The sequence below is a fragment of the Doryrhamphus excisus genome, chromosome 1 (genome assembly GCF_030265055.1).
Source record: "Doryrhamphus excisus isolate RoL2022-K1 chromosome 1, RoL_Dexc_1.0, whole genome shotgun sequence".
In the NCBI taxonomy this organism is placed as follows: Eukaryota; Metazoa; Chordata; class Actinopteri; order Syngnathiformes; family Syngnathidae; genus Doryrhamphus; species Doryrhamphus excisus.
The window spans coordinates 38642549-38668727 of record NC_080466.1 but is presented as its reverse complement, the minus strand read 5'-3'; the positions used below and the strand labels follow the sequence as shown (position 1 = coordinate 38668727).

At 47.0% G+C, this 26179-nt stretch overlaps 1 protein-coding gene across 5 annotated transcripts in view; it reads left to right on the top strand.

Moving 5' to 3' along the window:
- Positions 1-26179, top strand: part of dnah1 (dynein, axonemal, heavy chain 1) — a 63692-nt gene that overhangs the window by 3168 nt on the left and 34345 nt on the right. For 4 of the 5 annotated variants that reach the window (XM_058079459.1, XM_058079468.1, XM_058079478.1 and 1 more), the window contains exons 7-31: positions 714-1095; positions 1173-1330; positions 1403-1614; positions 1684-1982; positions 2378-2528; positions 2611-2804; positions 2883-3108; positions 3200-3319; positions 3405-3487; positions 3640-3781; positions 4620-4775; positions 4867-5065; positions 5147-5400; positions 6173-6385; positions 6485-6649; positions 6757-6878; positions 7127-7232; positions 7329-7508; positions 7588-7728; positions 8383-8546; positions 8629-8742; positions 8831-9019; positions 9498-9603; positions 9719-9832; positions 9915-10064. In XM_058079459.1, the coding sequence (XP_057935442.1) occupies positions 714-1095; positions 1173-1330; positions 1403-1614; positions 1684-1982; positions 2378-2528; positions 2611-2804; positions 2883-3108; positions 3200-3319; positions 3405-3487; positions 3640-3781; positions 4620-4775; positions 4867-5065; positions 5147-5400; positions 6173-6385; positions 6485-6649; positions 6757-6878; positions 7127-7232; positions 7329-7508; positions 7588-7728; positions 8383-8546; positions 8629-8742; positions 8831-9019; positions 9498-9603; positions 9719-9832; positions 9915-10064 (4340 nt within the window). Of the gene's footprint in view, positions 1-713; positions 1096-1172; positions 1331-1402; positions 1615-1683; positions 1983-2377; positions 2529-2610; positions 2805-2882; positions 3109-3199; positions 3320-3404; positions 3488-3639; positions 3782-4619; positions 4776-4866; positions 5066-5146; positions 5401-6172; positions 6386-6484; positions 6650-6756; positions 6879-7126; positions 7233-7328; positions 7509-7587; positions 7729-8382; positions 8547-8628; positions 8743-8830; positions 9020-9497; positions 9604-9718; positions 9833-9914; positions 10065-26179 lie in introns of those variants that run through there. The other variant, XM_058079486.1, reaches the window with a different exon arrangement.

Genomic DNA, 26179 nt, shown 5'->3' with positions numbered 1-26179 from the left:
TAGCCAGCCAATCACAGGGCACATATAGACAAACAACCATTCACACTCACATTCATACCTATGGACAATTTGGAGTGGCCAATTAACCTAGCATGTTTTTGAAATGTGGGAGGAAACTGGAGAAAACCCACACATGCACGGGGAGACCGTGCAAACTCCACACAGATGGCCGAGGGTGGAATTGAACTCAGGTCTTATTTTGGTAGTAGTTTGTAAAATAAAATACCCGCAAAAAATGTGACTTATGTAACTTATGTATGTTTTCTTCGACCTAATTATGCATTTTTGGCCTTGTGTGACTTGTACTCCGAAGCAACTTATAGTCCAGAAAATACTGTATATAGTCCAGAATCAGGTTTCAACCAGGTGACTATCATGTTAACAAACAGGAGATCATTCGTAGATCAGTAGATAACACATTCACTTGCAGTATCATGCCTTCCCAGCATGCTTTGCAGCACTTGCTTTATAAAAAGTGTTCATTTCACTGTGTGACCAGCTCACTGCTTGCCCAATTAAAGCTCCGCTTCCTTTAAGCAAGCTAAAGTGCCTCCCAGCTTCTCCCCAGGGTGTGTGGTGCCATACTTATACTAAATATTAATGCCATTAGGGGGTCACAACAACATGGGATGCACGTTTGAGACCCATGTTGTAAATAATACAAAAGCATTACTTTAACAGTCTTTTTTCTCCCCCCTTCTCTCTGGCATCAGATGACGAGCAACCTCCCCCGTCACTGCACTACAGCTGGCATTTAGTAGGAGTTCTTGACTACAATAAGGAGAAATGTCAGTACTTGGTGGAAAAGGTTATCCAAAACAGCAGGCTAAAAGATAAAGGACAGAGCTGCCTTCAAACAGGAAACAGGCACTGGATACCCAGGATCAGGTTGTTGTTCAGCGCCGAGGACCCACGAGTCTTTGTCCAGCGGATCCAGTTTGCTATGCTCCTACGACAGAAAACAGAAGCCCTCATCCTGTATAACTTGACTGTTGACTGCATGCCTGTCTGGAAGGAAACGCCATCTCTCGATCCGCATTGTCTCTACCGTATCAAAAGATGTGCCCGCTTAAGCCATGGCCTTAAACGAGATATGTGAGCGACCAGCTTCTAATGAAAATATATTAGAAATCAATATAATGTTATTAACAAGGCGAATGTTTTCTATGCAGTGTCCAAAAGTTTGTAGAAGGACTGGGGAAGGAGATAAAGCTGGATTACGACCGCACTATGAATCGCTTCATTTTGGATAAAATGGTAAAAAAGGACCCACGGGAGTTTTCCCACATCCTGGTGCCACAGAAGGAACCTGAACATGTGCCACTCATAGGTAAATGAGGACTTGTGTGTTTTACCACGTGTGTTTATAATTTTAACACTGGACACTGCTTTGCCTGTGCAGGATGTGTAACAGTTCCTCACTTTAACTATAAGAAGAACCAAGCTGCATTCTTTACCAAATCCATGCTGACAGAACCTCAAGTGATCTACACATTATCCGAAATAAGATTCGAGTGCAACAAACTAGCAACCATGAAACTATTCAACGTCTCTTTAACCAAACCTCTGCGACTGGATGAGTTTGAAGCAAACCAAGCCCAAATGCAGACTCAGGTATTGCCACAAAGTCGTGATTTTTATTTACAGTGGACAAAAAAAAAACAACTTTTTGATTCTGACCAGATTAGCTTGTTTCTTCGTGAGGCATGGATGCTCACCGTGACGTACAGCCTCCGACACAACCTCAGCAATATTGGCAAAGGCGCGTACAACATGAACGAGACCAAATGGGACATGTACAAGGTTTCCAAGCTGAACAAACTGATGGCTGTGGTGCACTACACCCTGCAGGACTCCCTGCGTAACCTTGTAGAGGACTCATTGGCCTGCCTGAGCAAGCTCATATTGGACGCATGCTGCAGTGTGCTGACATGCCCTGACGACCTGGTGTGGGGGGACAACCGTACCACAAGCCCTTACAAGTAAGGCAGCGTTCACATTCACATCAATAATGGAATGGAATGGAATGGGATGGAATGGCCTTTATTGTCATTATACAAGATGTACAACGAAATTGGAGAGCTTCTCTTTTCAGTGCAGTAGTCAAGTTTAAAAAACAAAAAAAGTATATAAAGTAGAGTAAAAGAGACAATTTAACAAGATATATACAAGATATATACAAGATATCCAAAATATACACATAGTATTGCACAGGAGCATATGCAGGAGTAGCTATATTAATTTTAGTGCAATGACCTTGAGTCGGCCAAAGTCAACTGGGATAGGCTCAAGCTCACACATTTGGCAGGGTTATATAATGTTTGAATTACAGTTTCAATGTAATTGTCCGTAACGTTATCACTTTGATTTCATCTAGGCCAAAGAACAAGCCTCTGTTCCAGGTCGACTTGCTTTTGAGTGAAACCGGCGTCCATTACAGCACGCCTCTGGAGAATTTTGAGACCTGTATTTTGAACCTGTTCAATGAGGGCATCCTGGCTACGCACAACATACCAATGCTGGACAGGGTAAAGCACGTTTTAAAATATGTTGATAGTGTTGTGCAAATGAAGACTGATGACACGTCTGTTCTGTTTCTGTCAATACTAGTTTTTGATGAAGCGCTTGTTATTCGGTGACGAGCCTGTGCTGGAGTCGGTGAATCTTTGCGAGCCAAAAGTCAAAAAGATGAGAGAGACGATCTGCATGGCTCTCCAGAAAGCGATTGTACCCCTTAAAGCTTATGCTGTAGAATACACAAAATACATTGAGCTTTACAACTTGGACATAGCAGCGTACTTCACGTGAGTGTTTTCTCAAATCAAAACTTCCACAAAGCTGTTGATCAGACCCTAATCTTATATTTCTATAATGTCTTTCAGATCCAGTAGTGACGATGAGAAGACGTCCAAAGTGGTGAAAAAGGAAGTGGAACAGCATATCCAAGAAAAGGAAACGCTCTTCGTCTCCCTGCCATCTTCCATTATTATCGGTGCCTTTATTGTGCATGTTGAGGGAGTACGTCAGACTCTATTAAATAAATCAAAGGCTTTAGCCGTTGCAACGCTGGAGCACCATGCCGACAAGCTTAGAAAGCAACTGGATGATGTAAGTTTGTCATTTCATGCAGCACATGTAATATACTTCTGCACAGGTAGAGTGTCCTCCTGAGCTAATGTTGTCTTGTGTGTGTGTCCAGGAATGCGATGAGTTCAGCTCTATTAGTTACACACTAAACGATCGTCCCAACAGCATCGAGGACCTGACAGACAAAAGGGAATGGATGAAACAAATTCCCGACCAGCTCAAGAGTTGCAAGGTACACAATAATATTGATAAAACAAAAATAAAGTGCTATAGTTATATATTTATATATATAGTATTGTCTTTTTCTTCTTCTTTAGGAGCGTGTAACGAAGATTTTAGCAGAGTATGAGCTATTTGAAGAATTCTTCTACCCCTTATCAAATGATGATTTTAATCAAAAGTAAGTAGAAGCCAATGTATACCCACTAGCCATCACTTTACTGTGTCTGTTTAATATTTTATTGCATTATTCATTCTGATCAATAAGGTAACCAAAATAATGCTAATGCTGTTCTAAACCGTATTATGTACCTTATTATTTGATTTTCAAAGGTGGAAAGCCATCGAGTGGCCGCAAAGAATCATCAGACAGATGGAAGATATAACCAAACAGCTTGTTGAAGAAGAGGAGCGCTTCAAGAAGATCCAGATAGTTGACCAGGATGTGTTTGAGCAGCGCCTTGAAGCTCTGCAGGTCAGCTGAGCCATCTTTGATTTATTCATTCATTCATTTTCTACCGCTTTCTGTCGCGGGGGTGCTGGAGCCTATCCCAGCTGTTTTTCCGTGAGAGGCAGGGTACACCCTGGACTGGTCGCCAGCCAATCACAGGGCACATATATACAAACAACATTTGGAATGTGGGAGGAAACCGGAGTACCTGGAGAAAACCCACGCATGCAAACTCTACACAGAGATGGTCGAGGATGGAATTGAACTAGGGTCTCCTAGCTGTGTGGCCTAGGCGCTAACTACTCAACCTTGATTAATTCATTCATTTTCTACAGCTTTTTCCTCACGAGGGTCGCGGGGGTGCTGGAGCCTATCCCAGCTGTTTTCGGGCGAGAGGCACCAATCAGCCAATCACAGGGCACATATAGACAAACAACCATTCACACTCACATTCATACCTATATGGACAATTTGGAGTCGCCAATTAACCTAGCATGTTTTTTGGGGGAAAACGGAGTCCCCGGAGAAAACTCACGCATGCACGGGGAGAACATGCAAACTCCACACACAGATGGCCGAGGGTGGAATTGAACCCTGGTCTCCTAGCTGTGTGGCCTAGGCGCTAACCACTCGACCTTGATTCATTCAGTCTTTTTAAAATTCTTACTGCTAATCCTGGTCGGGTTCATGTTTTGGCAGGGTGCACGCTGGAGTGGCCACAGGCCCAATTAGACAATCAACCATTAACACTCACAATAATTAACAATAATTAAGAAAAATTAATTAACCTAATGTATTGTTTTGAATCAGTTTCAGTAAGCCGGTTTGTCATAGTTTAAGTCCACCTCTGCTTTCTTTGTAGATGTTGGTTGGCAAGTTCACGGCTTATTCAGATGTCGATCATGCCACTGAGGTGGCCAATGAGGTGAAGCGTGTAAGCAAGGAACTGAAAGAGTGCCAGGCTCTCGCTCAGACCTACAACACCAGAGAACGTTTGTTCGGTTCTCCTGTCACTAATGTGAGTAAAACAGCATGCAAAATATAAGTGATATTATAAGTATTATAATAATAATAATGATCTCTTAAATATATCATTGTCCATTTTTCAGTATGATCGCCTGCAAAGAATGGCAAAGGAATTCCAGCCGTTCTATGACCTCTGGACCACGACCTACAATTGGATCCATCGGCATGAGGGTTGGCTGAGCGACCCGCTCACTAACATTGACCCCGAGCTGCTTGAGCGCAATGTTACAGAAGCCTTAGATACGATGCATAAATGTATCAAACAGTTCAAAGATAATCCCGGTGAGTCACGCTGATAACTCTTCAAACTTGATAAACGTGTGTTTATCACTGACCTGCTTCGGCTATGTTCTGCTTTACTAGATTGCCAAATGGTGGCATCCGTCATCCTGGCAAAGATTGAGGCCTTCGGTCCTAACGTTCCTCTGGTTCAGGGTCTGAGGAACCCGGGGATGAGAAGTCACCACTGGAAGGCTCTTTCAGATACCATTGGGATAAAAGTTGTGCCCAAAGCCAATCTTACCTTGTCTCGCTGCTTAGAAATTGGCCTACAAAATCACATGGATGCAATAACTCAAGTAGCTGAGACGGCCGGGAAAGAGTACATCATTGAACAGGTAGCTCAGTCATTTAAGTTTATGATACAGTAAACCTCGGATATATCGGACTCGGATATATCGGAAATTCGCTCACAACGGACAGATAAAAAAGAACCGATTTTTCTGTAATGCATTTCCAATAAAAATTCATTGCATATATCGGATTTTTTATAACGGATTTCGCCTATTTCGGACAAAATCTCCAGTCCCGTTCCAATGCATTTCCATTAAATTTCCCTCGCATATATCGGATGGCCGCATCGTTATGCTAATCTTGTTGATGTCACTGGCTATTGTCTTTCTCCTGGCTCCAGATTTAGGACAAATATAAAAGTGAGTGACGTCAATAATACTAGCACAGCAGTGAATGAGATCTTAACCTCACTATTGGAAATAACGTAGGCCTGACGGGCGTAACAGGGCCTAGCTTAATTAACAATTTGTTATGCTCAGAGTCCAATAAAGTTAAATTCTCATTACCTTACGTCTCTTTTCATTGCCCAGTCCAGGTACATTGGAAACATAGTCAAGGAAGTGCCTTTTTATAACGGATAAAATCCGATTTACGCATATACCGGATATAAATCCGATATATGCGTAAAACGGACATTTTCCGGTATACGCATATAACGGATTTTGCTTATATCGGGCAAAACCAGTGGGAACAATTGAATCCGATATATCCAAGGTTTACTGTAGTAACATTAAAGCGGGGAGCCATTCATGCAGAAGTAGGGATAAACTGAGACAGTTATGCTAATTCACATTATGAACCTGTCTCTTCCACTAGGCCCTGGATAAGATGAAACATGAATGGTCTGGAATTGCCTTCGATCTAATGTCTTACAAGGACACCGGCACCTACATCCTGAAGAGTCCTGATGAAGCATTGCAGCTGCTGGATGACCATATTGTCATGACGCAAAGCATGTCCTTTTCACCCTATAAGAAGGCCTTTGAGGCCGAAATCAACAAATGGGAGAGCAAACTCAGAACAACTCAAGTAAACTCCATAATGCACAATCCGGGTTCAAATATTTGAGTTCTGTTGTGAGTAACATCGTACTCATGCTGTGCTACTGCCCTCTTGTGATGCTTGCAGGACGTGCTGGAAGAGTGGCTGCTCTGTCAGGGCTCATGGCTCTACCTGGAGCCTATCTTCAGCTCGGACGATATCAATGAACAACTACCCGTGGAAGGACAGAGATACCAACAAATGGAAGAAATATGGAAAAGGATTATGAGAAATGCTTATGAGAGTCCAAAAGTTAGTCTGAATAAAACCAAAAATGAGTTTAAACGACCTTAAATCAGTTTTAGAGTCAATTTTACAGCTTGCTAATCTGTTTTTGTTTTTGTTTTGTTTGCATCCAGATCATTGAGTTCTGCCCCGGTCCACATCTGCTGGACAAACTGAAAAAGTGTAACATACTTTTAGAACAGGTTCAGAAGGGTCTCAGCGAATACTTGGAGATAAAGCGAGACGCCTTTCCAAGGTAACCCCCTCTCTCAAAATGGCCAGAACTACCACTCAACCAAAGTTGAGCAGTCTAAAATTATGTTGCTTCTGAAAACAGAGGAACAGCTTCATGAGGAACATTTAATTTTGTTTATATTCAGAATCTATATTATACTATATATTATAATCCTGTTTTGTTTGTATTATTGAATATTGTAACTATTGGATATCGATGCCGATTGAAGTGAACACTGCACAAAGTAACAGCAAATCTTTGTTTTTTAGGTTCTACTTCCTGTCAGATGATGAGCTTCTGGAGATTCTGTCTCAGACCAAAGATCCCACTGCTGTACAGCCACATTTGCGCAAATGCTTTGAGAACATTGCACGGGTAGGTTTTCGTTTTTTTAACATGAGTTTCTTTTCAGTATTTGAACCATCTATAACAACTGGAAACACATCTGAGACTGTCACTGTTGCGTTTCAGCTTAAATTCCAGCCAGATCTATTGATCACACATATGTACTCCGGGGAAGGAGAGGAAGTGAAGATGACGCTGACTGTTTCACCCGCTGGGAATGTGGAGGATTGGCTGAGGGATGTGGAAAGATCTATGAAGGCTACAGTTAGGGATTACATTGAACGCTCACTTAAAGTTTACCCGCAGGTCTGTGAGTTTAACTTGAGTGTTTGTGTTTACCGTCTACAGCTCTTATATATACATATATACCCTCTTGATGTCTCAGGAACCTCGTGAAAAGTGGGTTTTATCGTGGCCAGGGCAAGTGGTGATAGCCGGCTGTCAGGTCTTCTGGACGTTGGAGGTGTCAGAGGCTTTGGAGGAAGGGGACTTGGCCGACCGTCTTTATCCTCAGCTGCAGACACAGGTGCAGAACTGTGAAAACGTATTATGTGCCATGTGTGTAGTTTTGCAGCAAGTTCCTGTAAACATACACACCACGGGATATACTTATAGGTTATTACATGGTTTGTCTGGTATCAGGCTGATACTGACACTTGGGGGCATGATACTGGGCCTGATACCAGACAAACCATGTGATGATCTTATTATCACATACTATTTAATCATGAGCTTATTTATCACGTACTATTTAATCAAAAGACCATTTTGTTTCCAGAAAATGTTCTGTTTATTACATGTATTATATCTAAACAGTGTAAACACAACAATTGCAACAATAATATTTTATCAACAGTCTTATCTTATCAATGTCTGACAATTAAAGTTCCATTAATTAAGTTTGGATTTTTTGGTGACTGGAGAAGCACTAGGCACTAAGCACTCGTGTGCTGTTCTCTGATTGGTTGTTTCACGGGCACGATACCGAGTGGACAGCTATGGGGGCTGATACTGGACATGGTTAAGCTCTATATTTTATCAGTATCACTGCCCTGGGCTTTGACACAGTATCATTTCGGCCTTTTCCCGTATCATTCATGGGCGGTTTCTAGCGTGCAGGGCCAGTTAATACTGTAGTATGTGATAATAAGGTTGTACCGTTTTATCTGTGTGTGTGAAGTTGGGAAACTTGGTGCAGCTGGTGAGAAGCGGCGTGTCGAAAATGCAGCGAGCAGTGTTGTCTGCCCTCATTGTCATTGAAGTGCACGCTAAAGATGTCGCAGCCAAACTGGTGGAGCAGGCGGTGTCAAGCGTCAATGACTTTGAATGGATTAGTCAGCTCAGGTCTGTTCAGTTTGCTGCTTTTACTCATTCATTATAAGTCGGTATAACGCAAGATATTTATGTGGGCATAATTTGCTTGTAGATATTACTGGGCCAGAGAGGACTTGTACATCCGAGCAGTGAATGCAGAGTTCCTGTATGGATATGAGTACCTTGGAAACTCTGGGCGACTGGTCATCACCCCACTCACAGACAAGTATGCTACGTCTCCCATAAATTGTGGTTATCCCCCTGGTGTATTTATGGCTTTACTTCAAAATCCTATTTAATTATACCTTTCTCAGATGCTACCTGACGTTGACTGGAGCTCTGCACCTCAAGTTTGGAGGCGCTCCCGCAGGTCCAGCAGGCACAGGAAAGACAGAAACCACTAAAGATCTGGGAAAGGCTCTCGCCATCCAAACAGTGGTCTTTAACTGTTCTGACCAGTTGGATTTTATGGCAATGGGCAAGTTCCTCAAAGGCTTGGCAAGGTGGGTAGCTGTACTTCTCTTTTAACTAAAATTCATTCATTTTCTACCGCTTTTTCCTCACGAGGGTCGCGGGGGTGCTGGAGCCTATCCCAGCTGTCTTCGGGCGAGAGGCGGGGTACACCCTGGACTGGTCGCCAGCCAATCACAGGGCACATATAGACAAACAACCATTCACACTCGCATTTATACCTATGGACAATTTGGAGTCGCTAATTAACCTAGCATGTTTTTGGAATGTGGGAGGAAACCGGAGTACCCGGAGAAAACCCACGCATGCACGGGGAGAACATACAAACTCCACACAGAGATGGCCGAGGGTGGAATTGAACCTTGGTCTCCTAGCTGTGAAGTCTGCGCGCTAACCACTAGACTGCCGTGCCGCCCATTTTAACTAAAATATTAACCAAATATTATCAATGAATGTGATTCAATGTCATGTCAATGTCAAGACTTATGTCTTGTTGCTGGTCTTGTGCAGCTCTGGTGCCTGGGCGTGTTTTGATGAGTTTAATCGTATTGATGTTGAGGTGTTGTCTGTGGTGGCGCAACAGATCACCACAATACAAAAGGCCCAACAACAAAGGGTGAGATGCTGCTTTATTAGAAACCAACTGAGTTTCAAACTTAATGTCAAATTGACTTGAAGTTGTACATCAATCAATAATATATTATATATTCCGTACTATATTCTGTTTACAGGCAGAGAGGTTTGTTTTTGAGGGTTCCGAGATCCCACTTGTCCCTTCCTGCGCTGTGTTCATTACCATGAATCCTGGTTATGCAGGCCGCACAGAGTTGCCAGACAATCTCAAGGTTTGAAATGCCGATTTAATTTACGAGGATGATATGATGCAGAGAGAAAGCAGCCATAAAATAGAATGATCTCTCATTGCAGGCCCTGTTTCGTCCAGTAGCCATGATGGTCCCGAACTTTGCCATGATTGCTGAGATCTCATTGTACTCATTCGGTTTCAGCGATGCCAAAGTCCTCTCTCAGAAGATAACCAGCACGTTCACTCTCTCATCTGAACAGCTTAGTTCTCAGGTGAGGTTGTAGAAGAGAAACTTCTGGATTCATTTCAACATGTAGCCTTTTGAAAACCGGTCCGTTTATAACCCATCCATCCATTCATCATCACGGGGGGTATGTGGGAGCCTATCCCAGGTGACTTTGGGCGCCAATCAATCGCAGTCATTCACCCTGATTCATACCAATGGACAATTTAAAGTTGCCAATGCTAACCTAACATGGATGTTTTTGGAATATGGGAGGAAACTGGAGTACAAACTCCACCCAGAAATGCCCAGCAGTGATTTTAACTCCGATCATCCGGATTTCCTGACTGTGTGGCCAACATGCTAACCACTGTCATAACCAAAGACACAATGTCCAAATAAGAATGTTCAAAAATGTTCCAAAACCTGCACAAAAATGACTCCAAAAGTTTAAAATGCATATATTTTTAGGAAAAACGTTTCATCTAAAGTAGCGAGAACTTGGGGAATTTGAACCTCCGTTGTGCATGACGTCCCCTATTTTATGAGACTTCAACTTTGCAAGCGTCAGAGGATTAACACATGTTCTGCTTTTTGGAAACGCTCATTCAAAAAGCCGCCCACACGGCAGCCCTTAGGAATTACGCCACCTGCAGCAGAGTACTTTGTGATTGAAACTGTCAGACAGATACTAATTAAAAACAATGTGTTTATTCTTATTCTATTTTACTTAGCCATCACTGCATCATACTAAAGAGATGTGTGTGATCACATTGTATTGTGCAGGTGTAATACATACAACGAGTGCAACCTGGGGAGACAGAGCCTTTTCCATCGCTGCCCCCACCCTCTGGAACTCTTTGCCCCATTCACTCCGTGCTTGCTTCGACCTTCCCACCTTTAAAAAACAACTCAAAACCCACCTGTTTAAATCCGTTTTTAATGTCTAACTTTTTATACCTGACTGCGGTGTCCCACCCCGCTTTTAAGCGTTGTTTTTAGCTCTGATTGAATGTATGGATATTGTATTTTTTACTATTTATTGTTATATTTATTAGGGCTCGAGCACTGACCAGTGCGAAAGCCCTATTGTAATCGTAATGTTTATTAGGGCTCGAGCACTGACCAGTGCGAAAGCCCTATTGTAATCGTAATGTTTATTATTATTATTATTATTATTATTAGGGCTCGAGCACTGACCAGTGCGAAAGCCCTATTGTAATCGTAATGTTTATTATTATTATTATTAGGGCTCGAGCACTGACCAGTGCGAAAGCCCTATTGTAATCGTTCCGTTTCTTTTTATTATTAGGGCTCGAGCACTGACCAGTGCGAAAGCCCTATTGTAATCGTTCCGTTTCTTTTTATTATTATTATTATTATTATTATTATTCTTCTCCGCCTTTGAGCGCCATTTTGAGGGCCTTCACATGCCCGAAAACTCACCAAATTTTGCGAGCGCATCAGGTCTGGCGAAAAATTTGATATTTTATGGGTTTCAAATATAATGTTCCAAAATTGGCTCTCTAGCGCCACCTTGAAATTTAAAAAAAATTGGCCCCCGCCACCAGTTTCACCGATCGTCACCAAACATGGTGGAGACGTCTATCGTGACAGGACGGACCAAAAAGTCTCAAGAACCCATATTGCAAAACGAACAGGAAGTCGGCCATTTTGGATGGCGCCGGCCTTTTTCGGGCCAGAAGTTGGGGTCGTATCTCGACGAACTCCTCCTAGGGGGTTTGACCGAATGAGTCCGTTGTTGCATCAACGGACACTAGACGGATGGCCGACGTTAAATTGCGAAGGATTTTGGGATATTCCATACGATGTGGGCGTGGCACGCCCCCAAATTTTGCCCTTTTTCATCTGTCCGGGCCTTGCACGCTGAGCGTAACTGTAGACGTGAATAACTTGGCTCCACGTGGTCAGATCTTCATCATACTTGATACATGTGATCATGGCCCCGCCCCGAAGGTCCCCGTAGGTCACTTCCTGATTTCGTCGCAGCGCCACCTATTGGCGACAGGCTAAAGGCGTGTCATCTACATGAGGCCTTTTCTGGCAGGAGATTCATCAGATGAACACCGAGGTCACAAGGTCACTGCCTGACAGCCTGGTGAAGCCTGTTGATGGACCATGATGCAGGAAAAGCGCACGTGGTGGGCGTGGCCTGGCGGCGAATGCTCAGGCCTCGCCGTTTACAAAGAAAGGGTCATCATTCGCCCGCAGAAGGTCGCATGTGCTTGAAAACTCATAAGGGGGGGCAGATTCCGGGCCTGAGGGCCCTGGTGGAGCCCCCATTTGAAACCAAGCCAAATTGACTCACTAGCGCCACCTAGAAGTTTTAAAATAATTATCCCTCGCCTCCCGTTGCACGTATGGGCATGATTTTCGGAGGAGACATCACTCGTGACAGGACGCACAAAAAAGTCTCAAGAACCCATGTTCAAAAACCAACAGGAAGTCGGCCATTTTAGGTGGCGGCGGCCATTTGGGGGAGGATGTAGGGGTCGTATCTCGACGAACTCCTCCTAGGGGGTTTGACCGAATGAGTCCGTTGTAGCATCAACAGACACTAGACGGGTGGCCCACGTTAAATTGCGAAGGATTTTGGGCTGCTACTTAGGATGTGGGCGTGGCACGCCACCAAACTTTTACTTTATCCTTAACTTTTACCTTATCTGGCCCTGCCTGGTGTCTGGCCTTGCCTTGAAGCAATGTACATCAAAGTCAATACACAGTTTGACTGACAGACTGATGATGTCAGTTGATGGACTGTGATGTGTGTAAAGCACATGTGGTGGGCGTGGCCACGGCGAATGGTCAGCCTTCGCCATTGACCATCGAAGGCTCATATTTTGCCCGCAGAAGGTCACAGGCTGCTGAAATCTTACACGTAAGGTCAGAATCCAGGCCTGAGCGCCCTGGTGGTGCTCCCATGTGACACCAATCTAAATTGACACACTAGCGCCACCTAGAAGTTTCAATTCATTATCCCTCGCCACCCGTTGCACATATCACTATGATTTTCGGTGGAGACGTCTATCATGACAGGACGCACCTAACGCTCTAGAAACCATGTTCAAAACACAGCGCCACCAACTGGTGGAAATGTATATCTGCTGTAACTTCCTGAGTCATGGTCAGATTGTCTTGAAAATTTTTTTGGTGTGTTGGGTCAATCTCTGGTCTGTTATACTGTGTGTACATAGACTGTATAGCGCCACCAACTGGTGGAAATGTACATCAGCTGTAACTTCCTTCCACATGGTCGGATCGGCCCCAAATTTTTTCTGGTGGTTTGGGGTACCCTCTGGTCTATGACTGTGTGTGTACATAGACTGTATAGCGCCACCAACTGGCGAAAATGTATATCTGCCGTAACTTCATTATGCATGGTCGGATCAACTCCACATTTTTTTGGCTGGGTTGGGTCAATCTCTGGTCTGTTATACTGTGTGTACATAGACTCTATAGCGCCACCAACTGGTGGAAATGTATATCAGCCGTATCTTCCTTCCACATGGTCGGATCGGTCCCAAATTTTTTCTGGTGGTTTGGGGTACCCTCTGGTCTATTACTGTGTGTGTACATACACTCTATAGCGCCACCAACTGGCGGAAATGTATATAGCCATAGCTTCCTTTCACATGGTCAGATCGTCTCTAAATTTTTTTTGGTCGGTCGGGTCACCCACCACTCTTTGAATCTGCGTGTCCATAGACTCTATAGCGCCACCAACTGGTGGAAATGTATATCTGCCGTAACTTCCTTCCACATGGTCGGATCGGCACCAAATTTTTTCTGCCGGTTTGGGGTAACCTCTGGTCTATGACTGTGTGTGTACATAGACTGTATAGCGCCACCAACTGGTGGAAATGTATATCTGCCGTAACTTTCTCCCACATGGTCGGATCTGCCCGAATTTTTTTCTGGTGGTTCAAGGTATCCTCTGGTCTATGACAGTGTGTGTACATACGCTATAGCGCCACCAACTGGTGGAAATGTATATCAGCTGTAACTTCCTTCCACATGGTCGGATCGGTCCCAAATTTTTTTTGCTGGGTTGGGTCACCCTCCACTCTGTGACTGGGTGTGTACATACACTCTATAGCGCCACCAACTGGTGAAAATGTATATCTGCCGTAACTTCCTTCCACATGGTCGGATCGGTCCCAATTTTTTTCTGGTGGTTTGGGGTACCCTCTGGTCTATGACTGTGTGTGTACATAGACTCTATAGCGCCACCAACTGTTGGAAATGTATATAGCCATAACTTCCTTACACATGGTCGGATCGTCTCTAAATTTTTTTGGTCGGTCAGGTCACCCTCCACTCTTTGAATTTGCGTGTCCATAGACTCTATAGCGCCACCAACTGGTGGAAATGTTTATCTGCCGTAACTTCCTCCCACATGGTCGGATCTGCCCAAATTTTTTTCCGGTGGTTCGGGGTACCCTCTGGTCTATGACAGTGTGTGTACATACGCTATAGCGCCACCAACTGGTGGAAATGTATATCAGCCGTAACTTCCTTCCGCACGGTCCAATCGGCACCTAATTTTTTCTGGTGGTTCGGGGTACCCTCCGGTCCGTTACCATGTGGGCGCATAGACTGTATAGCGCCACCCACAGGCGGAAACGTATATCCGCTGCAAGTACCTACCGCACGGTCCGATCGTCACAAATTTTTTTATGGCTGTTTGGGGCGCCGGACGGGACGTGACCGCGCAACCGCCTCGCCGCCGGCGTCGCCCCCTCCTGGCAGACAATTTTAAGTGCCGTAACTCCCTAACGGCTTATCCGATCGCCGCAGTTTTTCGTACGGCGCGTCCGCACGCCCGTCCGGTCACGCGCACGCCCCCGACCCGCGCGTACCCCCGACCGCGTCGGGGTGCTCGAGCCCGCTCATCACTGCTTGCAGTTTTAATTATTATTATTATTATTATTATTCTTCTCCGCCTTTGAGCGCCATTTTGAGGGCCTTCACATGCCCGAAAACTCACCAAATTTTGCGAGCGCATCAGGTCTGGCGAAAAATTTGATATTTTATGGGTTTCAAATATAATGTTCCAAAATTGGCTCTCTAGCGCCACCTTGAAATTTAAAAAAAATTGGCCCCCGCCACCAGTTTCACCGATCGTCACCAAACATGGTGGAGACGTCTATCGTGACAGGACGGACCAAAAAGTCTCAAGAACCCATATTGCAAAACGAACAGGAAGTCGGCCATTTTGGATGGCGCCGGCCTTTTTCGGGCCAGAAGTTGGGGTCGTATCTCGACGAACTCCTCCTAGGGGGTTTGACCGAATGAGTCCGTTGTTGCATCAACGGACACTAGACGGATGGCCGACGTTAAATTGCGAAGGATTTTGGGATATTCCATACGATGTGGGCGTGGCACGCCCCCAAATTTTGCCCTTTTTCATCTGTCCGGGCCTTGCACGCTGAGCGTAACTGTAGACGTGAATAACTTGGCTCCACGTGGTCAGATCTTCATCATACTTGATACATGTGATCATGGCCCCGCCCCGAAGGTCCCCGTAGGTCACTTCCTGATTTCGTCGCAGCGCCACCTATTGGCGACAGGCTAAAGGCGTGTCATCTACATGAGGCCTTTTCTGGCAGGAGATTCATCAGATGAACACCGAGGTCACAAGGTCACTGCCTGACAGCCTGGTGAAGCCTGTTGATGGACCATGATGCAGGAAAAGCGCACGTGGTGGGCGTGGCCTGGCGGCGAATGCTCAGGCCTCGCCGTTTACAAAGAAAGGGTCATCATTCGCCCGCAGAAGGTCGCATGTGCTTGAAAACTCATAAGGGGGGGCAGATTCCGGGCCTGAGGGCCCTGGTGGAGCCCCCATTTGAAACCAAGCCAAATTGACTCACTAGCGCCACCTAGAAGTTTTAAAATAATTATCCCTCGCCTCCCGTTGCACGTATGGGCATGATTTTCGGAGGAGACATCACTCGTGACAGGACGCACAAAAAAGTCTCAAGAACCCATGTTCAAAAACCAACAGGAAGTCGGCCATTTTAGGTGGCGGCGGCCATTTGGGGGAGGATGTAGGGGTCGTATCTCGACGAACTCCTCCTAGGGGGTTTGACCGAATGAGTCCGTTGTAGCATCAACAGACACTAGACGGGTGGCCCACGTTAAATTGCGAAGGATTTTGGGCTGCTACTTAGGATGTGGGCGTGGCACGCCACCAAACTTTTACTTTATCCTTAACTTTTACCTTATCTGGCCCTGCCTGGTGTCTGGCCTTGCCTTGAAGCAATGTACATCAAAGTCAATACACAGTTTGACTGACAGACTGATGATGTCAGTCGATGGACTGTGATGTGTGTAAAGCACATGTGGTGGGCGTGGCCACGGCGAATGGTCAGCCTTCGCCATTGACCATCGAAGGCTCATATTTTGCCCGCAGAAGGTCACAGGCTGCTGAAATCTTACACGTAAGGTCAGAATCCAGGCCTGAGCGCCCTGGTGGTGCTCCCATGTGACACCAATCTAAATTGACACACTAGCGCCACCTAGAAGTTTCAATTCATTATCCCTCGCCACCCGTTGCACATATCACTATGATTTTCGGTGGAGACGTCTATCATGACAGGACGCACCTAACGCTCTAGAAACCATGTTCAAAACACAGCGCCACCAACTGGTGGAAATGTATATCTGCTGTAACTTCCTGAGTCATGGTCAGATTGTCTTGAAAATTTTTTTGGTGTGTTGGGTCAATCTCTGGTCTGTTATACTGTGTGTACATAGACTGTATAGCGCCACCAACTGGTGGAAATGTACATCAGCTGTAACTTCCTTCCACATGGTCGGATCGGCCCCAAATTTTTTCTGGTGGTTTGGGGTACCCTCTGGTCTATGACTGTGTGTGTACATAGACTGTATAGCGCCACCAACTGGCGAAAATGTATATCTGCCGTAACTTCATTATGCATGGTCGGATCAACTCCACATTTTTTTGGCTGGGTTGGGTCAATCTCTGGTCTGTTATACTGTGTGTACATAGACTCTATAGCGCCACCAACTGGTGGAAATGTATATCAGCCGTATCTTCCTTCCACATGGTCGGATCGGTCCCAAATTTTTTCTGGTGGTTTGGGGTACCCTCTGGTCTATTACTGTGTGTGTACATACACTCTATAGCGCCACCAACTGGCGGAAATGTATATAGCCATAGCTTCCTTTCACATGGTCAGATCGTCTCTAAATTTTTTTTGGTCGGTCGGGTCACCCACCACTCTTTGAATCTGCGTGTCCATAGACTCTATAGCGCCACCAACTGGTGGAAATGTATATCTGCCGTAACTTCCTTCCACATGGTCGGATCGGCACCAAATTTTTTCTGCCGGTTTGGGGTAACCTCTGGTCTATGACTGTGTGTGTACATAGACTGTATAGCGCCACCAACTGGTGGAAATGTATATCTGCCGTAACTTTCTCCCACATGGTCGGATCTGCCCGAATTTTTTTCTGGTGGTTCAAGGTATCCTCTGGTCTATGACAGTGTGTGTACATACGCTATAGCGCCACCAACTGGTGGAAATGTATATCAGCTGTAACTTCCTTCCACATGGTCGGATCGGTCCCAAATTTTTTTTGCTGGGTTGGGTCACCCTCCACTCTGTGACTGGGTGTGTACATACACTCTATAGCGCCACCAACTGGTGAAAATGTATATCTGCCGTAACTTCCTTCCACATGGTCGGATCGGTCCCAATTTTTTTCTGGTGGTTTGGGGTACCCTCTGGTCTATGACTGTGTGTGTACATAGACTCTATAGCGCCACCAACTGTTGGAAATGTATATAGCCATAACTTCCTTACACATGGTCGGATCGTCTCTAAATTTTTTTGGTCGGTCAGGTCACCCTCCACTCTTTGAATTTGCGTGTCCATAGACTCTATAGCGCCACCAACTGGTGGAAATGTTTATCTGCCGTAACTTCCTCCCACATGGTCGGATCTGCCCAAATTTTTTTCCGGTGGTTCGGGGTACCCTCTGGTCTATGACAGTGTGTGTACATACGCTATAGCGCCACCAACTGGTGGAAATGTATATCAGCCGTAACTTCCTTCCGCACGGTCCAATCGGCACCTAATTTTTTCTGGTGGTTCGGGGTACCCTCCGGTCCGTTACCATGTGGGCGCATAGACTGTATAGCGCCACCCACAGGCGGAAACGTATATCCGCTGCAAGTACCTACCGCACGGTCCGATCGTCACAAATTTTTTTATGGCTGTTTGGGGCGCCGGACGGGACGTGACCGCGCAACCGCCTCGCCGCCGGCGTCGCCCCCTCCTGGCGGACAATTTTAAGTGCCGTAACTCCCTAACGGCTTATCCGATCGCCGCAGTTTTTCGTACGGCGCGTCCGCACGCCCGTCCGGTCACGCGCACGCCCCCGACCCGCGCGTACCCCCGACCGCGTCGGGGTGCTCGAGCCCGCTCATCACTGCTTGCAGTTTTAATTATTATTATTATTATTCTGACGAAATGACGGCCTTTTTGAGGGCCTGAACATGCCCGAAAACTCACCAAATTTGGCGAGCGCATCAGGTCTGGCGAAAAATTTGATATTTTATGGGTTTCAAATATAATGTTCCAAAATTGCCTCTCTAGCGCCACCTTGAATTTTAAAAAAAATTAGCCCCCGCCACCAGTTTCACCGATCGTCACGAAACTTGGTGGAGACGTCTATCGTGACAGGACGAACCAAAAAGTCTCAAGAACCCATATTGGAAAACGAACAGGAAGTCGGCCATTTTGGATGGCGCCGGCCTTTTTCGGGCCAGAAGTTGGGGTCGTATCTCGACGAACTCCTCCTAGGGTGTTTGACCGAATGAGTCCGTTGTTGCATCAACGGACACTAGACGGATGGCCGACGTTAAATTGCGAAGGATTTTGGGATATTCCGTACGATGTGGGCGTGGCACGCCCCCAAATTTTGCCCTTTTTCATCTGTCCGGGCCTTGCACGCTGAGCGTAACTGTAGACGTGAATAACTTGGCTCCACGTGGTCAGATCTTCATCATACTTGGTACATGTGATCATGGCCCCGCCCCGAACGTCCCCGTAGGTCACTTCCTGATTTCGTCGCAGCGCCACCTATTGGCGACAGGCTAAAGGCGTGTCATCTACATGAGGCCTTTTCTGGCAGGAGATTCATCAGATGAACACCGAGGTCACAAGGTCACTGCCTGACAGCCTGGTGAAGCCTGTTGATGGAGCATGATGCAGGAAAAGCGCACGTGGTGGGCGTGGCCTGGCGGCGAATGCTCAGGCCTCGCCGTTTACAAAGAAAGGGTCATCATTCGCCCGCAGAAGGTCGCATGTGCTTGAAAACTCATAAGGGGGGGCAGATTCCAGGCCTGAGGGCCCTGGTGGGGCCCCCATTTGAAACCAAGCCAAATTGACTCACTAGCGCCACCTACAAGTTTTAAAATAATTATCCCTCGCCTCCCGTTGCACGTATGGGCATGATTTTCGGAGGAGACATCACTCGTGACAGGACGCACAAAAAAGTCTCAAGAACCCATGTTCAAAAACCAACAGGAAGTCGGCCATTTTAGGTGGCGGCCGCCATTTGGGGGAGGATGTAGGGGTCGTATCTCGACAAACTCCTCCTAGAGGGTTTGATTGAATGAGTTTGTTGTAGCATCAACGGACACTAGACGGATGGCCCACGTTAAATTGCGAAGGATTTTGGGCTGCTACTTAGGATGTGGGCGTGGCACGCCACCAAACTTTTACTTTAACCTCAACTTTTACCTTATCTGGCCCTGCCTGGTGTCTGGCCTTGCCTTGAAGCAATGTACATCAAAGTCAATACACAGTTTGACTGATAGACTGATGATGTCAGTTGATGGACTGTGATGTGTGTAAAGCACATGTGGTGGGCGTGGCCACGGCGAATGGTCAGCCTTCGCCATTGACCATCGAAGGCTCATATTTTGCCCGCAGAAGGTCACAGGCTGCTGAAATCTTACACGTAAGGTCAGAATCCAGGCCTGAGCGCCCTGGTGGTGCTCCCATGTGACACCAATCTAAATTGACACACTAGCGCCACCTAGAAGTTTCAATTCATTATCCCTCGCCACCCGTGGCACGTATCACTATGATTTTCGGTGGAGACGTCTATCATGACAGGACGCACCTAACGCTCCAGAACCCATGTTCAAAACACAGCGCCACCAACTGGTGGAAATGTATATCTGCCGTAACTTCCTTATACATGGTCGGATCGTCTCCAATTTTTTTTTGGGTGGGTTCGGTCACCCTCCAGTCTGTGACTGTGTGTGTATATAGACACTATAGCGCCACCAACTGGTGGAAATGTATATCTGCCGTAACTTCCTGATTCATGGTCAGATTGTCTTGAAATTTTTTTTGGTGTGTTGGGTCAATCTCTGGTCTGTTATACTGTGTGTACATAGACTGTATAGCGCCACCAACTGGTGGAAATGTATATCACCTGTAACTTCCTTCCACATGGTCGGATCGTCTCCAAATTTTTTTGGGTGGGTTCGGTCACCCTCCAGTCTGTGACCGTGTGTGTATATAGATTCTATAGCGCCACCAACTGGTGGAAATGTATATCTGCTGTAACTTCCTGATTCATGGTCAGATTGTCTTGAAATTTTTTTTGGTGTGTTGGGTCAATCTCTGGTCTGTTATACTGTGTGTACATAGACTCTATAGCGCCACCAACTGGTGAAAATGTATATAGCCGTCACTTCCTTCCACATGGTCGGATCGGCCCCAAATTTTTTCTGGTGGTCTGGGGTACCCTCTGGTCTATGACTGTGTGTGTACATACACTATAGCGCCACCAACTGGTGGAAATGTATATCTGCCGCAACGTCCTTCCACATGGTCGGATCAGTCCCAAATTTTTTCTGGTGGTTTGGGGTACCCTCTGGTCTATGACTGTGTGTGTACATAGACTGTATAGCGCCACCAACTGGTGAAAATGTATATCTGCCGTAACTTCCTTATGCATGGTCGGATCGTCTCCACAGTTTTTTTGCTGGGTTGGGTCACCCTCCACTCTGTGACCGGGTGTGTATATAGACTCTATAGCGCCACCAACTGGTGAAAATGTATATCTGCCCTAACTTCCTCCCACATGGTCGGATCGGCCCGAATTTTTTTCCGGTGGTTCGAGGTACCCTCTGGTCTATGACAGTGTGTGTACATACGCTATAGCGCCACCAACTGGTGGAAATGTATATCTGCCGTAACTTCCTTCCGCACGGTCGGATCGGCACCTAATTTTTTCTGGTGGTTCGGGGTACCCTCCGGTCCGTTACCGTGTGGGCGCATAGACTGTATAGCGCCACCCACAGGCGGAAATGTATATCCGCCGCAAGTACCTACCGCACGGTCCGATCGTTGGGAATTTTTTTATGGCTGTTCGTGGCGTCGGACGGGACGTGACCGCGCACCCGCCTCGCCGCCGGCGTCGCCCCCTCCTGGCGGAAAATTGCAAATGCCGTAACTCCCTTACCGCTTATCCCATCGCCGCGGTTTTTCGTACGGCGCGTCCGCGCGCCCGTCCGGACACGCGCGCACCCCCGACCCGCGCGTACCCCCGACCCGCGCGTACCCCCGACCGCGTCGGGGTGCTCGAGCCCGCTCATCACTGCTTGCAGTTTTAATTATTATTAGGGCTCGAGCACTGACCAGTGCGAAAGCCCTATTGTAATCGTAATGTTTATTATTATTATTATTATTCTGACGAAATGACGGCCTTTTTGAGGGCCTGAACATGCCCGAAAACTCACCAAATTTGGCGAGCGCATCAGGTCTGGCGAAAAATTTGATATTTTATGGGTTTCAAATATAATGTCCCAAAATTGGCTCTCTAGCGCCACCTTGAATTTTAAAAAAAATTAGCCCCCGCCACCACTTTCACCGATCGTCACGAAACTTGGTGGAGACGTCTATCGTGACAGGACGGACCAAAAAGTCTCAAGAACCCATATTGGAAAACGAACAGGAAGTCGGCCATTTTGGATGGCGCCGGCCTTTTTCGGGCCAGAAGTTGGGGTCGTATCTCGACGAACTCCTCCTAGGGGGTTTGACCGAATGAGTCCGTTGTTGCATCAACGGACACTAGACGGATGGCCGACGTTAAATTGCGAAGGATTTTGGGATATTCCATACGATGTGGGCGTGGCACGCCCCCAAATTTTGCCCTTTTTCATCTGTCCGGGCCTTGCACGCTGAGCGTAACTGTAGACGTGAATAACTTGGCTCTACGTGGTCAGATCTTCATCATACTTGGTACATGTGATCATGTTCCCGCCCCGAAGGTCCCCGTAGGTCACTTCCTGATTTCGTCGCAGCGCCACCTATTGGCGACAGGCTAAAGGCGTGTCATCTACATGAGGCCTTTTCTGGCAGGAGATTCATCAGATGAACACCGAGGTCACAAGGTCACTGCCTGACAGCCTGGTGAAGCCTGTTGATGGAGCATGATGCAGGAAAAGCGCACGTGGTGGGCGTGGCCTGGCGGCGAATGCTCAGGCCTCGCCGTTTACAAAAAAAGGGTCATCATTCGCCCGCAGAAGGTCGCATGTGCTTGAAAACTCATAAGGGGGGGCAGATTCCAGGCCTGAGGGCCCTGGTGGGGCCCCCATTTGAAACCAAGCCAAATTGACTCACTAGCGCCACCTACAAGTTTTAAAATAATTATCCCTCGCCTCCCGTTGCACGTATGGGCATGATTTTCGGAGGAGACATCACTCGTGACAGGACGCACAAAAAAGTCTCAAGAACCCATGTTCAAAAACCAACAGGAAGTCGGCCATTTTAGGTGGCGGCGGCCATTTGGGGGAGGATGTAGGGGTCGTATCTCGACGAACTCCTCCTAGGGGGTTTGACCGAATGAGTCCGTTGTAGCATCAACGGACACTAGACGGATGGCCCACGTTAAATTGCGAAGGATTTTGTGCTGCTACTTAGGATGTGGGCGTGGCACGCCACCAAACTTTTACTTTAACCTTAACTTTTACCTTATCTGGCCCTGCCTGGTGTCTGGCCTTGCCTTGAAGCAATGTACATCAAAGTCAATACACAGTTTGACTGATAGACTGATGATGTCAGTTGATGGACTGTGATGTGTGTTAAGCACATGTGGTGGGCGTGGCCACGGCGAATGGTCAGCCTTCGCCATTGACCATCGAAGGCTCATATTTCGCCCGCAGAAGGTCACAGGCTGCTGAAATCTTACACGTAAGGTCAGAATCCAGGCCTGAGCGCCCTGGTGGTGCTCCCATGTGACACCAATCTAAATTGACACACTAGCGCCACCTAGAAGTTTCAATTCATTATCCCTCGCCGCCCGTTGCACGTATCACTATGATTTTCGGTGGAGACGTCTATCATGACAGGACACACCTAACGCTCCAGAACCCATGTTCAAAACACAGCGCCACCAACTGGTGGAAATGTATATCTGCTGTAACTTCCTCCCACTTGGTCCGATCTGCCCAAATTTTTTTCTGGTGGTTTGGGGTACCCTCTGCTTTATGACAGTGTGTGTACATACACTATAGCGCCACCAACTGGTGAAAATGTATATCTGCCATAACTTCCTCCCACATGGTCGGATCGGTCCAAAATTTTTTCTGGTGGTTTGGGGTACCCTCTGGTCTATGACTGTGTGTGTACATAGACTCTATAGCGCCACCAACTGGTGGAAATGTATATATGCCGTAACTTCCTGATTCATGGTCAGATTGTCTTGAATTTTTTTTTGGTGTGTTGGGTCAATCTCTGGTCTGTTATACTGTATGTACATAGACTGTATAGCGCCACCAATTGGTGGAAATGTATATCAGCTGTAACTTCCTTCCACATGGTCGGATCGGCCCCTAATTTTTTCTGGTGGTTTGGGGTACCCTCTGGTCTATGACTGTGTGTGTACATAGACTCTATAGCGCCACCAACTGGTGGAAATGTATATAACTGTAACTTCCTTCCGCATAGTCTGATCGTCTCTAAATTTTTTTTGGTCAGTCGGGTCACCCTCCACTCTTTGAATCTGCGTGTCCATAGACTCTATAGCGCCACCAACTGGTGGAAATGTATATCTGCCGTAACTTCCTCCCACATGGTCGGATCTGCCCGAATTTTTTTCCGGTGGTTCGGGGTACCCTCTGGTCTATGACAGTGTGTGTACATACGCTATAGCGCCACCAACTGGTAGAAATGTATATCAGCTGTAACTTCCTTCCACATGGTCGTATCGGCCCCAAATTTTTTCTGGTGGTTTGGGGTACCCTCTGGTCTATGACTGTGTGTGTACATAGACTCTATAGCGCCACCAACTGGTGAAAATGTATATCTGCCGTAACTTCCTTCCACATGGTCGGATCGGTCCCAAATTTTTTCTGGTGGTTTGGGGTACCGTCTGGTCTATGACTGTGTGTGTACATAGACTCTATAGCGCCACCAACTGGTGGAAATGTATATAGCCGTAACTTCCTTCCACATGGTCGGATAGTCTCTAAATTTTTTTTTGGTCGGTCGGGTCACCCTCCACTCTTTGAATCTGCGTGTCCATAGACTCTATAGCGCCACCAACTGGTGGAAATGTATATCTGCCGTAACTTCCTCCCACATGGTCGGATCTGCCCGAATTTTTTTCCGGTGGTTCGGGGTACCCTCTGGTCTATGACAGTGTGTGTACATACGCTATAGCGCCACCAACTGGTGGAAATGTATATCAGCCGTAACTTCCTTCCGCACGGTCGGATCGGCACCTAATTTTTTCTGGTGGTTCGGGGTACCCTCCGGTCCGTTACCGTGTGGGCGCATAGACTGTATAGCGCCACCCACAGGCGGAAACGTATATCCGCCGCAAGTACCTACCGCACGGTCCGATCGTCGCGGATTTTCTCATGGCGGTTCGGGGCGTCGGACGGGACGTGACCGCGCACCCGCCTCGCCGCCGGCGTCGCCCCCTCCTGGCGGAAAATTGCAAGTGCCGTAACTCCCTTACCGCTTATCCCATCGCCACGGTTTTTCGAACGGCGCGTCCGCGCGCCCGTCCGGACCCGCGCGCGCCCCCGACCCGTGCGTACCCCCGACCCGCGCGTACCCCCGACCGCGTCGGGGTGCTCGAGCCCGCTCATCACTGCTTGCAGTTTTAATTATTATTATTATTATTATTATTCTGCCGATTCGACGGCCATTTTGAGGGCCTGAACATGCCCGAAAACTCACCAAATTTTGCAAGCGCGTCAGGTCTGCCGAAAATTTCGATCTGGTGGGGGTCCCGAAAACAATGTTCCAAAATTGACTCTCTAGCGCCACCTTTTATTTTAGAAAAAATTGGCCCCCGACACCAGTTTCACCTATCGTCACGAAACTTTGTGGAGACGTCTATCGTGACAGGACGGACCAAAAAGTCTCAAGAACCCATATTGTAAAACGAACAGGAAGTCGGCCATTTTGGATGGCGCCGGCCTTTTTCGGGCCAGAAGTTGGGGTCGTATCTCGACGAACTCCTCCTAGGGGGTTTGACCGAATGAGTCCGTTGTTGCATCAACGGACACTAGACGGATGGCCGACGTTAAATTGCGAAGGATTTTGGGATATTCCGTACGATGTGGGCGTGGCACGCCCCCAAATTTTGCCCTTTTTCATCTGCCCGGGCCTTGCACGCTGAGCGTAACTGTAGACGTGAATAACTTGCCTCCACATGGTCAGATCTTCATCATACTTGGTACATGTGATCATGGCCCCGCCCCGAAGGTCCCCGTAGGTCACTTCCTGATTTCGTCGCAGCGCCACCTATTGGCGACAGGCTAAAGGCGTGTCATCTACATGAGGCCTTTTCTGGCAGGAGATTCATCAGAGGAACACCGAGGTCACAAGGTCACTGCCTGACAGCCTGGTGAAGCCTGTTGATGGACCATGATGCAGGAAAAGCGCACGTGGTGGGCGTGGCCTGGCGGCGAATGCTCAGGCCTCGCCGTTTACAAAGAAAGGGTCATCATTCGCCCGCAGAAGGTCGCATGTGCTTGAAAACTCATAAGGGGGGGCAGATTCCAGGCCTGAGGGCCCTGGTGGGGCCCCCATTTGAAACCAAGCCAAATTGACTCACTAGCGCCACCTACAAGTTTTAAAA